The sequence below is a fragment of the Patiria miniata genome, unplaced genomic scaffold (genome assembly GCF_015706575.1).
Source record: "Patiria miniata isolate m_02_andy unplaced genomic scaffold, ASM1570657v1 HiC_scaffold_8, whole genome shotgun sequence".
NCBI classification, from domain to species: Eukaryota; Metazoa; Echinodermata; class Asteroidea; order Valvatida; family Asterinidae; genus Patiria; species Patiria miniata.
Window position 1 is genome coordinate 6,480,377 of NW_024037075.1, and position 13,988 is coordinate 6,494,364.

A 13,988-nucleotide genomic window follows, 5' to 3' on the forward strand; every position below is an offset into this window, starting at 1 on the left:
CTTCCAGGACAGCAATCACTGATATTGGAAAATGGAAATAGACAATGAAAAAAAAAATTACAAAATTAAAACATTTCCTTCTGTGTTTTCATTCGTTCTTGTTTTCTCCTTCTCCCCTTTCCATTTAAAAAGGGCATGCAACTTTTCCTCGGATCTGCTGATTTCCTCGTGTTTTTACTTGTCATGAATGCCATTACAAATTGAAAAACACTGTACAAATGCATGTGTAGTTTGGAATTTCATCATTTTTTTCCTAAATTCCCAGTTGCATGCTTGTAATTAAAGCTGTGACTTGTGACAAACAGTGATTAACCCTCCTGCTCTTTCATATGTACATACCGCACTGTTTGATCGCACTAAAGATGCGCCACCATTCCTGCTGCATGCACATGCAGTAGGAAAACCGCTGAAAAGTTTGTGTACAGTGTGTGTGTTCCATCTTCACTGTGCATCAAGTTTATTTGAAGATAAATTCGTTATCCCGCTCGCGATCATGGAACATGGAAAACATAGTGGGTCTATGTCCCATATTCGGCCTCTTGGCATATGGGACACAGATGCACTTCATGTACATTATTCCGTGTTCCACTCGTGCTCGTGTGGAAAACTAATTTCAAAGGGGAAAAAATTACCTTAATACTCATTTTGTTGGATTTGGTCACAATCGTATCAAGCAAAGTTAATATGATTGACCCTTGAGTCCTCATCTTGCTGAATCCTACAGAATCCAAATGATGGCAGAGTGTGAAGTCTGCTGATGAATTCTACAGAATCCTGAAGTAACAAGTCATTAATAAATATTATTATTTTTTATGTATTTTTTTTTATTAATTGAGCAACATTAGAGTTGCTCAATGTTGGACATTTCAGCATGGTGAATGGGTAACTAACATCATGCAGCAAATCTTTTTTTTGTCTAAACAAATTTCTGCAAGTTCTGTCCATGTATTTAGTTCCCAACAGTATAAGTTTTGTTAACTGTTCTGCCATTGGGCACGTTCCAGAGAATTGGTGGTCAAAATTTCATGGCCTTTCACCCGTCCGAAATTTTGGTGAACAAGGAGATTTCGGGAACCAATTTTACACCAGCAAGAATCCAACATGACTTCTACATGGGTCCGGCTCTCTACACTGGTAAAATTCCAACCCGAGTCTGGACCAGGGTTGGGAGGTTCTACCCAGGTAGAAAATCCAAAATGTACAGCAGAACCATGTTCACACTGGTGTAAAGTGTGAACGGTATGCCTTGCCTACTTCTTCGTTCAGTGATACCTGGGCCCTATTTCATGGCTCTACTATACGAACCAAAGAATTCCTTGCTTACGATTACCATTTAAAAATAAGCACAGCATCCTCAGTTACAGGATGTACATGTACATGTCAAAAAGCCAAAATCTGTCACTAAACCGTGAAATAAACTTACCGTAAGTACAGATTTTTCTGCTACAGTAAGCAGGGAATTTTTTCGCTAACATAACAGTAAGCAGAGCCAAGAAATTGGGCCCTGGTCCCACTTACAGTAGACTTATATTGATTTTAATACGGGTACATGTAGGTGAGATAATACAGGGCGAGTAAAAAAATAGGAAACCCAAATGTCAGGTCCATTTTTTTTAGTGAAGTTCTGCATTTAAAATTCCGTAAATTGAAGAATGATTCTTGTAGAATTGGGCTTTCATATCCTAGATTTGGAAAGAGCTACATGCAGACCTTCACTAATAAAATGGTCCCAACATTTGGGTTTCATTTGTTTTCACTCACCATGTACATGTGTAGTGTGTAAAGGGCTTTTACTAACTTTGTACATTAGAAAATTTGTGGAAACACATATTTCAAATGTTAACAGGGTATTTACAGGTTGAACCCCTTAGGGATCTGTGTGCACAGAATTAACGCCAAATTTTGTTGCTAGTGTGTCTTAACACAGAATGATTATCATAAGCCGAGTGTTGTAGTCGGGTCCATCACAAGTCCACCACAAATCTTCCAGTCTCACGTCAAGTCACAGACTATTCAGATAAACTGTGACAAACAAATCTGGATTTGTGAATGGATTTGTGACTTTGACCGTACTTGTGATGGTCTCAACTACAGCACTGCATAATGTCGTTAGCAGAGCCACGATAGTGGCCGTACTTTCCAACTTCATGTATTTACTCGCCGTACAATACCCTTGCAGCTGTCTGATTCGTAAGGTCATCGATACGTTCACGAATTGACAGAGATGTACGTATGACATGGTGTTCTCGAGGTTTAAATATACTCTCTGTAGCTTCCTCATTTACGGTAGTTTTTTTGGTAAATGCACGTGCTAACTCTTTTATTGGCTAATGTGGTGTACAAGGGGAAATAACATTTCAGGTTCTGCGTGGGAAAAAAATATGTGAAAGGGTCTTCTGAGCTAGTTGGAAATTTAACACTTTAGTCCCAATACCGCTAGTTAGAAATTTAACACTTTTGTCCCAATACCGCCCCAAACTGCCCTGTCATTTACTCTCCTTGTATTGCTAGAAACTGCTCAAGCACTCTTAAGATTTCATGGATTCTTCGGGGAATAAGTACAATGTAGTAAAATGTAGTAAACATGCGGGTAATTTTATAAATTGAGGGTCCAAAGTGTGACATTTTTCCTGTCCTGGTTACCTCGGAACTTTGTAATTTGACTTTTAAGTGTCATTAAAAATGACTTGAAACCAATTGTATTCGTGGGATAGATCATTTGCTTCACATAAATTACCCTTAAAGAGTGCATCTGGAAACAGTATCGTAGATGTCAGATAAAACGGGGACTGGAGAAAAAAAGGGGACCCCAAATTTATAGAAAGACCCATACATGTACATGTACATTCTAATACATGTATGTGTATGGGTTGATACATGTAAGTGCTGTATTATTATTATTAAATATTTCTTGTAATGAAACCGAGGATTCCTCAAAAGCGCCCTAGGCATTGTAGCTTGCAAGCCTGAAGAAACCTATGGAGAGAAGACAATGAGGAGAAATGACAGTTTAGAGGTGGGAGGAAAACCCCTAGGGATATTTTTGTGGAAAACCCACGGAATCAGGCAGGGACTGAAAACCTAATCCACATATGGGCCCAGGTGGGATTGGAACCCGGGTCACAGCGGTGGAAGGCGAGGAAAGTACCGCTACGTCAACCTGACTCCCCTGTAATGCACAATAACTTCTTTTCTCTTTCACAGTGTATAGGTAACTTGCCATCTTGCCACTTCCTTCCAATTCTCTGGGTGTGTTCAGACAGCACAATATTTAAAACATGACATGCATGAGAGAATATTTGCACTGTGTCTCACATCAGCCTGAAAGTTACATGTAAGTGGCCAAGCACATTGTGTGTTGAGCCAATATGTACACAAGTTGTGCAGTAGACAAGTAGCATGTCAAATTTACTTCCATGGATAAAATAACTTTGTGTACACTGTCAACACTGAACAGTGCTGAGTACCTTTCAACATTTTTTTTGACATCATGTCATTCTGAAAATGCTTAATAATGCATATCGGTACATGGATATTCAGGCTAGTGCGCAGTGTTGTAGTCAAGTACATGTAGGCCTACATTTCCATGAGTTTGAGTACGAGTATGAGTACCTTACCATGAGTTCAGATACGAGTACAAATACGAGACATGTTTTCCCCCATGATCGAGTACGATTACATTTGAGTATATACACGTTCTCATGGCTTTTTGCTGACAAACTAGGCATTAGACAAACTAAAAAGCTCCCAAACAGTGAAAAGTTGCTTCTTTTCCCGTATGAACCTCTTAAAGCTCGAGTCCATCATTTGCAGCTATCCAAAAAAGTAACCGGCGTAATTATTGTTGAAAAAACATACTGGTTGAAAGATAGTAAGGGGACTAAACTCCCTGTGAAATTATCCTTTCTGGCAAGCTCTCATTTTGAAGAAATCAACGAAAGAAGGCCTTTCCAATGGTGCTTCTTAAGAAGCACCGTTGGAAAATTTAAATTAGTTGTTCGTTTTGTTATTCGGTGCAGCGCGCACAAGCATTGGAATGACGCACAGGCGCGCGCGGTTGCTATAATTTGTTGGATCAGTGCGCAACATCGCGTAAAGCTGCAATTCAAAACAATTCGAAACATGATTTAGCAAACTTTTGATTTTAAATTGAGATCCTAGAATGGTGTTTTTCTTGGAATATGAAGCTGAAGCTGAGCTGAAACTTCAATGAAACATCAATTAAGTTGTTCAGTATCCTTCAGTAGATTTTGAACACTTTTGTTGCTTCAAACGAACAAAATGCACTAATTACAAATGATGGACTATAGCTTTAAAGAAGTACCGATATATATTCCAGTAGGAGAACGTTTCCATGAGTACTAATGAGTACTTGTGGGAGTACAAATATCGTACATGTATGACTATGACGCTATGAGTATACTACAACACTGCCAGCTTGATTATTGTGTCACGGAATCTATAAATAATGCTGTCTGGACATGCCCTTATATGGGTAATTTTACACCTGGTACCCTGTGTGACTTAAAACTGTACAAGAAGAAATTCTGATACTGCTCACTTGCTCTTTTCACACCTTGTAATAATTTGTTGTAACTTTTGATGACACTGTGCTTAATGACGTGTAAATTGCTATTGCAGCTGATCTTAAATAATAAATTCATTGTTAGTAAGTAGATTTCTGTCTCAGCTTTGCACAAAACTGTTAATAGCTAAGCACTTTTTGCCATGATTACAACTAAAATTCTCTTCTTTTTTTGCATTATGTCCTTGGTGAATATTGGGTGTCTTTGCTGCTTGGCTGGGGCAACTTGAATAATAAATTCACATGTTGACTTGCTAATTTTCTAGCTTCACCTACTGGTATTGGTGTTTCTAGTGAGCTGTGGATCTGTTTGGCCATGGGACCAGATGTTTCGCATTTTGTTTAGTTGTAAAAACGGGTGGGGCTGTGTAAATATATACTGAGTATTTGAATATTCAATCATTCGCCAAACATCTGAAAAGCATTTTTTCGATTCGAATATTCGAAAACAAAATGTAAGGTTTTATTGTTTGTCGAAAGATACATTTGATCTACAGTCACTTTACATTTGATCTACAGTCACAATATATCAGCTATTCGGGTAACTAAAAACATTTTTACGATGTACACATGATAATGTTCTTTATATTTTCATCAGCTCATCAATTTTTTCAACAGGCACAGCGAATCCATTTGGCAGCCCACTTAACCCTAACTCCCTAGCATAACTTACTAGGAACCATACCCATCTGGCAAATTCCAACACCATATGGGAAACTGCACACACACATATTTTGACTTTGATTCTGGAGGTGTGCTAACCCAATGTAAAAGACTGTCAGTTTAGGGGTACCGTACCCATCCTGACAGATTCCAACAAAACATGCCGTTTGGGGTTTGATTGGTTGGGCCGTTGGGGGAGGTCAGGGTTAATATCTGACTGGCACAATCAATGTTCGTGGGCTCATGGCATAGGCCTATGTAAAATATGATCGGCTTGTTGCGAATATTCAAATTTTCGATTGAATCCAATAATCGAATACGGTAGTAAATTAATAATTGAATACCAAAATATTCGAAAATGCGTGGCGCTAGAATAGGTACAGGTATGTGGGTTTTTCACTAAGGTTCCTTCCAAAATCAAATCTTTTTTGCTGTTTTGCTGCTATTGGAGCATTAGTCACAGCACAGCTTGTTTTTTTTTTAATGGCATTTGCAGTTTTAGCCCAGCGCAACCGTTTTTGAGATTAATTTAACAGAATAATTTGAAGAATTTTTTTTTTATTAAACATGTAGGAACTCAAGTAACCTTTTCTTCTTTTAGATCACTTATTTCACGCACGCGTGCATTGAGATGAAATTGGGAGGCGTGACCATGTTCACAGATCCGTGGTTGACGGGTCCCGCCTTCGCACGCGGTTGGTGGCTGATGCACGAGCCGCCATCTGATTGGCTGGATAGGCTGTCCAAAGCTGACCTCATTTACATAAGTCATCTTCACTCGGACCACTTAAAGTGAGTACCTGGTATTTACTCTTTTTTTTTTAACATGAATTGTGTTTTGTGGATCTTGGACTGTCTAATCACAGAAACAGTAATACACCAATATGAAGAATTGGAATCAAAAACTTTTCAAGTGGACTCTGTTTATAAATCCTCTTTCACTGTTGACAAAAAGGAAGACTGGTGGATTGGGGGGGGGGATCCCCAACTTTTTTAAAGTGGGGTGTTATCTCATTTCTCTCTCCCCCCCCCCCCACTTTTTTTTCTGGCCCTTGGATAAAAAGTGTAGGCCTTTATTTGATTCGAGCTGACTCATTTATGTAGTGTTGTATTTGAGTCTCTGCAAGTCCCTACAAATCCATCGCAAGTCTTTCAGTCTCAGGTCAAGTCACTAGCTATTCAAATGAACTTTTATCAAAGCTTCCTTTGTCATTGTTCATCCAGGTACATGTACTTGTGACTGGCTTTATGAAAGGACTTGTAAAAGGGCTTGTAAAATGACTTGTGATGGGCTCGAATACAGCACTGCGTTTTTACCCTTAATACCGAAGAGCTCAATGAAAATAGGGCCTCATTCCATCCAAACTCAACGATTTTTGAAGTTGATCAAAACATCTACATTGTATGCAGAGACCCACATGTGCATGTTCCAATGGTTAGTGTTCATACCGGGACATGGCCCAGTTTGCATTGTTGTATTCTAGTCAGTCATACTCATAAGTCCTTGCAAGTCCTCGCAAAACCATCAAAAGTCATCAAATGTCTAAGAGAGAGAGACAAAGCCAAAGTGTGGAAACTTTGTTTAATTCTCAGCCGTCGGGCAAATTTACATTTTTGGGGGGGGGGGGGGAGAATTTGGTAACCCACCCTCCCCACCCCTTATGATAAAATTGGTCCCAAAGCCACTGTAACAACATATCGTCAAAATGGGCAAAAAATGGTTCAAAAGGTCAAATTCCGATTTTTTGGGGGTAATCAATAGAACAGGGAAATATCTTTCATTTGATAAACATTTTGTCTCAGGGGGCTACGTCATTCTGACGTAATTAACAGTATGAAAAAGAGGGAAAGAGGTTTTTCATTATTTTCCCCCGGCAAAAGGACGTTATCCTGTAATACTAATGTAACAAAATACCGGTACGTTCCAAGTGTGCTAACGTCCCACTGAAGTGGATACGCAAAGCCAAGCAAAAGGACGTACATGTAACTCGATAATCCCCAAAAGTGGTTTATTTTTTTCGTGCCTGAGCTGCTAACATTCTTTTCCTTGGCACACGACGATATGTAGTACTGGGAGATGAAGAATTGTAAACACTTGCTTATAAAATAAAGTTTTTTACACTTATATTTTTCTTCTAACCGTTTGCAGTTACCCTACACTTGAGTTACTATCCGAGCGGAACCCTGACATTCCCATTTATGTCGGTGATACCTCCATGCCGGTCTTCGTCAGGTTAAAACAAAGCGGGGTCAAGCTAAACAACATCAACATTCAGAAATTTGGCAGATGGATAGAGGTAACGTGTTGATCAGAGTGCAACATGTCATAGACAAGTTTCTCATGTGTCACCGTGTCACAAAAGTTTGTCACTTGTCACAAGAAGTTTTGTAACTTGACACAGAAAGTTGGTGACATGTCACTGAAATAATTTAAGGTGTACAGAAATAACCATACTCTTACTGTGTAAAAAATGTGATGAATAAATTCTTGTAATGAAACTGTAACATTTTATAACTAAAAAGCATGACTTTTTTTTAAATTAAAGTTGGTGTGTGTACATGCTTTTTGGGTGTGGCACCTTGAAAAATAGATATTCAGATTGAATTGATAATTTTCTAGCATAACATTAGTGAGCTTTCCAATGAGACATTGCACGAAAAAATCGGCCCACGACAAGTAATCAATTAATTAATTTCAACTTTTGAATTAAGAGCGGGATGCTTCTACTTCGTTCTGAATAGTGTGCGCAATCTCTGAATTGAAGCGCACCATTTAAAACCGCTTTTTAAAACTGTATAAAGGCCTGCAAAAACAAAAATGCAAATATATTTGTTACAGGACATTATTTTCCTTTAAATTTCATTTTTTTGGGGGGGGGGGGTCTTTAAATCTAGATGAAGACATCATTATGATCCATGTATCCAATTGAAAATCTCTATACGAATCAAGGAAACTCGCCGTGGATTTTGGCGGATTTTGTAAGGTCCGGATTTTTAATTGTGATGTTTTCATATTCTGTGCAGATAAATAAAGACACAAGGTTCATGATACTGATGGACGGTGTGCACCCTGACATGGACACCTGTCTATTAGTGGACTATAAAGGTTGGTGCCGTGCATGCAAATATGTATTTTAATAAAATCAGGCAACTTAGACAATTATTTTCCAGATGAGCTTAAAGGGTCCATGTGATGAATTTTTCTTAGAAACACAATTTGTGCAACTTTCTACTCCTCGTAAATGCATGAAAACTATTTGACACCCATTTTTTGGTAAATTTGATTGAAAAGTGCAATTTTTTTAGCCCTAACTCTTAGGGGGTATGCCAAATCGTATTGGAATTTGAGGATTCAGGACTGTTAAGGCTGTACATTTCACATTTCCCATGCTTTTCCTGACAAATGAGGGTGCTGTTGCTGTGATGTCATTTCAGGAAGACACTGTTCACTTTGGGGGTTTTCTGTTCAGATTGTGAACCCGAAATTTGCTCCTTGAAAACATTTGTGGGAAAACTTTGCTCATTGGCTTACAGCCATGTAGGCCTACTAAAACAACAACGAATCACCAAGAAAAAAAAAATTTACAACAGCAAAATGTCTAAAATTCTGACAAATTTTGGTACTGAAATAGCTGAAACATTGAGGTTTCTGCTTGAAATAACAGCACACTTTTGCTCGTGAATATGGAAATTCACATTAGCATAAAAACCGAAAAATCACCAAATTGCCCTTAAAAATTGCAAAATGAAAATTGAAAATTAGGTTGAATGGGACACCAGGTGCATTTTCAAGTATTGCATTAAAAAAAATACATAACAAGGGCCCATTAACTTAACAAGAAGCGAATGTTAGCTCTTATTTTGCCAGATTGGGGTTCTGCTTATTTCAGAGACTGAAAGAAAATTTGAAGGGAGCATTTCATCATTTATTTCAACTCTGGGGCACATTCCAGTAACGTGTTTGGGATAAATTACCGTTAGCTAGGCACTGCAAATGTAACAACCCCGAATGGGACGATAAAGTCATTGAAAAAACCTGATGTCTAAAAAGTGGCAAATGGTCCCCAATGTTAGTGACAAACAGTCGGCTCCACTTGCGTAAACATAGGCAATGTCAGCAAATGTTAGCATTGTTAACATACGTCAAATGCACCCCCAATGTACTGGCTTGCTGTTCACATTGCAAGAAGTTTTCCAGCTCACATACAATGTACATTGGTCAAGCTCAGGGATTTTTAGATCCCTCAATCTCCTTCCAGCCCCCAAAATCTTGCCATTTTTTTTAGACGAACACTAAATTCTTTACTTGCCCAACATTTAAAAAAAATTTAAAGGAAATTTTGACAAGCTCCCTTTTTTCCTTGTCAATACAAAAACTTCAAAATTTATCCAAAACAAATTTTTAATCATTTTCTAGAGCCTTAAAAGGAACGTACAGCATTTGCATTTGCTGCAATTTTCAGAAATAAATGGATTTGGCAATGTTTGGAGGGTTAGTATGTTATAGATAATATTGTTAAACTGATTTGTTTCACGATTTGGGCTTGTAGATGCTGGAAAAACCAAGATAACCAATCATGCGCTTGTAGTCTGGTTCCCTGACCCCACTTAAGATGAACAAAGCAATTTATAGACATCTGGGAAATGTAAGGTCAGAGAATCAGTCTAGCAGGCTTGTACCCCTTCACAGGTGTGTAATCAATTGCAAAGAAAATACGGAATAATTAAATATGAATAATTAGGAGCTGTTTTTGAAATAAGCCAGTTTTCTCCAACGCTGGTCGGCCGACCAGCGTTGGAGAAAACTGGCTTATTTCAAAAACAGCTCCTAATTATTCATATTTAATTGTTTGTAGCTGGTCGGCCGACCAGCGTTGGAAAAATACACTTTTTCTTGAAAATGTCAGCACACCAGGAGCCACAAGTTTACAGGATGCTTTAGACTGTCATTCCCTAACAATTTAGTCAGGTATATCGTGATAATTGGATCATTTTGTTTTTCGATGTTTGCAAATGTTGTATCTTCCCTTTAACTTGTTTTCTTTGCAAATGTTGTATCTTCCCTTTAACTTGTTTTCTTGAGATCTGCATCTACAACGGATAATTTTAGAAGGGAAATCCTTGATAAATGTATTCCATAATAACAATTATTATAATACACACAATGTCTTTGTGTGCAGGTCACCTGATATTGAATACAGTGGATTGTACCAATCCTAACGGGGGTAGACTTCCCACGGGAGTGGACCTGATGTTGAGTGACTTTGCCGGAGGGGCGTCGGGCTTCCCTATGACATTCTCAGGTGGAAAGTACACGGGTGAGAAACCTCAAATCTGTAATTGGTTATTATTTTCTTTAACCCTAACAGAACTCAACCCATTAAACCCCAACATTTTGTCGTCAATTGCACCACGAACTGACGCATCGCATTTTTTTGTGTTTCGAGAAAAACCAATTTAAAGTTGGTCATTATTTTGTAGGCTCATTCCATATACTCTCTGTGTAAGAATTCAAGCTGTTTCGTTTTTGCTATTAAATTATAGATTGAACTTTATTGTATGCAATCCGTGTGCATCTGAGTTGCTTAGTTTTTGAGAAATTTAGTTCCAAAGCTATTTGTCACTTCGTGAAACAGATTTTTATCATGTTTATTGTATGTCATACAACGCGCGTAATAGTGGCCGTGTGCCAGATACGGAGATACGTCGGTTCGTGAAACGCTAAATTCCAATTTTTCATGTCGACGCTCTTTTGTGACGTCATAGCACTATGGGAATTAGCGTGTAAAGTATACGCCACTTCGTGGTGCAGCATTTTTCATTTTTTAGAGATACGCCACACAGTCTAATTAGCGTTCTTAGTTAATTAGAACTCCGATTGGAATAAAACTTTCTGAGAATGAGCACTTTGATGAAATCATAACGTTAATGACAAAAACTCAATTTGGCAAAAAATCGAGATACGCCGGTTCGTGGTGCGACCGACGATGTATAGTTGGAATCTGTCAGGATGGGTGCAGTACCCCTAAACTGACAGTCTTTTACATTGGGTTGGCACACCTCCAGAAACTAAGTCAGAAATATGTGTGCGCAGTTTCCCATATGGTGTTGGAATTTGCCAGGATGGGTATGGTTCCTAGTAAATCATGCTAGGGAGTTAGGGTTAATGGGATCATTAACCACAAGGATAAAGGCCACTCATGTGGTGACTACGAGAAAACGAGAAAGTAAAAGAAGAGAGCAGGCAATTCCTGCGATTCACAATTCAGTGGGAGATGGTCAACAAATTCACAGCGTGATATTGTTAGTTTTTCCGGTCCGACAGTTTCGTATGTGATTCGAGTATCTGTTTGCCCATTTCTTTTCTATTTATCAATATGGTGGTTTTTTTTGTAAGGCGACAGAACGCTATGCCCCAATCTATAACAAATTAGCTCAAGTTGTCTACTGACACTCATTCAAATGGCCATGTTTTGTCAGCCGTAAACTTGAAAAATGGACTCTCCATGGCAAACTCTTGGTGGCGCACTGCATTGTGAATCGCCTGAATTGAAAAGAAACGGCATATTTACCTATTAACATTGTGTTTTAACTGAGACATATTATAAGAAGGGGAAAAGCAAGATTCCAAAGTGAGCAGATTACATGTAGCATACAGATTGACATCGTTGTTCTCCCAACAATTTGGTCACTGATGATGTTTTCTTCCTTTGTACTATTTGTTTTTGCAGAGGAATGGAAGGCTCAGTTTGTCAAGCGTGAGCGTCGTAAGCTGCTGTACTACAAGATGCAGCTAGTCAGGGACGTATCACCTGTCATCTATTGTCCTTTCGCCGGTTACTTTGTTGAGGCTCACCCCTCTGATCAGTAAGTAACACTCACTACGCATGCTTGGTTCAGACTCAGCACCAAAGCAAAGGCTAATGTGCCATTTCCATTGGAAATGAAGTTTTGGGGAGATTAAATTAAAGGTACCGGTACAGTCCATCATTTGTAATTTGTGCATTTTGTTTGTTTGAAGCAACAAGCATGCTCAAAATCTAAAGAAGGGTGCTGAACAGATAACCTGGCGAAGTTTCAGCTCAGCTTCAGCTGTATATTTCCGAGAAAAACAACATTCTAGGATCTCGATTTCAAATCAAAAGCTGCTGAATCATGTTTTGAATTGGGCCTGAATTCAGTGTACGAGACACGTTCTCACTGAGCCGATTGCAGCTACGCGATGTCGCGCACTGATCCGACGAATTGAAGCAACCGCACGCGCGTGTGCGTCATGTCAATGCTTACGCGTTCTTTGCCGAATAGACGCATTGTTTGAAAGGCCTTCTTTCGTTGATTTCTTCAAAATGACAGCATGCCAGAAAGAATACTTTCACAGGGAGTTTAGTCCCTTTACTATCTTTCAACCAAGTATGTTTTTCCACCTCAATTACGTCAGTTACTTTCTGGATAGCTGCAAATGATGGCCTGTAGCTTTAAATAAGAAAAAAAAACAAGTTTAAAATGATTGATAATTTATTTTATTCCTTTCATTTTTCCTTTCATTTTTCCCATCGTTTCGGGGGCAAAATTGCTCATATGTTGGCCAGGCTACGAAGTATTAAAATATGAATTCAATGAATATAGTACGTGGAGGTTGAAGGCTTTTTATATAATCAACAAAACCATTGGTATTTTATTTGTTTTCTCTCCCACAGTTATATCAAATCCACAAATATTAAGAACGACCCGGACACCCTCAACAGGCTAATCAAGAAGTATTCCCCACACATCAAGACCTGGAGCCCCAGTCCAGGGGCTGTGCTGGATCTACAGAAGGCCATTCAGGGAGACAGGTAGGCCAGAATACTCATAGTCTACTGGACAGTTTGACACCTCATACATATTAATAAGCAAATGCACCTTTCCCATTGGTCAGTATTCCAACATTACATGGAAGTAAAAAAAAATACTCATTTTCTGACGTAGGTATCCCGTTTGGTTGTACTTTTGCCAGACCTGAAGGTTGCAGACCATTCAATTGACTGCCATAGACCTCGGTGATAATTACGCGCACTCCCCAAAATTATTAAAACTACTCACAACTCTCCAAGGTGTTTCAGACACACATCAAACTAAAGCTTATTTCATCATCTTTCATTTTCCTTTTAATTTTTTGGGGGTTATCAAATGACTTTTTGGAGAAAATTTTGGGAGAAAATTCCACCCAATGATGGTCACCCCTAGTAAAAGCAGGCCTGAAGCACATCGCCAGTTTGGAAATGGACACCTACACTCCATTGTAAAATAGGGCCATTTTATGGCCTAATTTTATCCACATTTCACACTAATACAAGCTAGCAGTCCTCTGCATGGCTTCCACCCTCCTTTTTTACAAATCCTTAAGCTCACTGCCCTCAAAATGCTCTAATACCGGAGAATTTGAGGCATGTAAATTGTGATTTGGCCAGCGTAGGCAATTTTGGGCCTATTTACTGGTCTGCACAGAGTATACAGAGTATAGTATGTCTGAGTATACATGTTGATAACATCCTTAACTGAGACTTTGTGGTCCAGCTTGATTAGGTAACCCTAGTCTTGTCCAGTACATCTTATAAACATTCCTAGACCAATTCTGAGACTTTGTGTTAAGAGTCAAGTAATCAGTGATGAGAGTTTTACTCTGCATGGGCTTGTTAGAATACACTCGTGGATGTTGTAAGGGACATATCCCATGCTCAAATTCCAGCTGTACAGCATC

General features: G+C 38.8%; 1 protein-coding gene across 2 annotated transcripts in view; it reads left to right on the plus strand.

Annotated features, from left to right (window-relative positions):
* LOC119719273 (cytidine monophosphate-N-acetylneuraminic acid hydroxylase-like) overlaps positions 1 to 13,988 on the plus strand; it is a 40,884-nt gene that overhangs the window by 14,335 nt on the left and 12,561 nt on the right. For both annotated transcript variants that reach the window (XM_038188660.1, XM_038188659.1), the window contains exons 5-10: positions 5,850 to 6,040; positions 7,398 to 7,545; positions 8,273 to 8,354; positions 10,429 to 10,566; positions 11,980 to 12,115; positions 12,946 to 13,083. In XM_038188660.1, the coding sequence (XP_038044588.1) occupies positions 5,850 to 6,040; positions 7,398 to 7,545; positions 8,273 to 8,354; positions 10,429 to 10,566; positions 11,980 to 12,115; positions 12,946 to 13,083 (833 nt within the window). The remainder of the gene's footprint in view (positions 1 to 5,849; positions 6,041 to 7,397; positions 7,546 to 8,272; positions 8,355 to 10,428; positions 10,567 to 11,979; positions 12,116 to 12,945; positions 13,084 to 13,988) is intronic.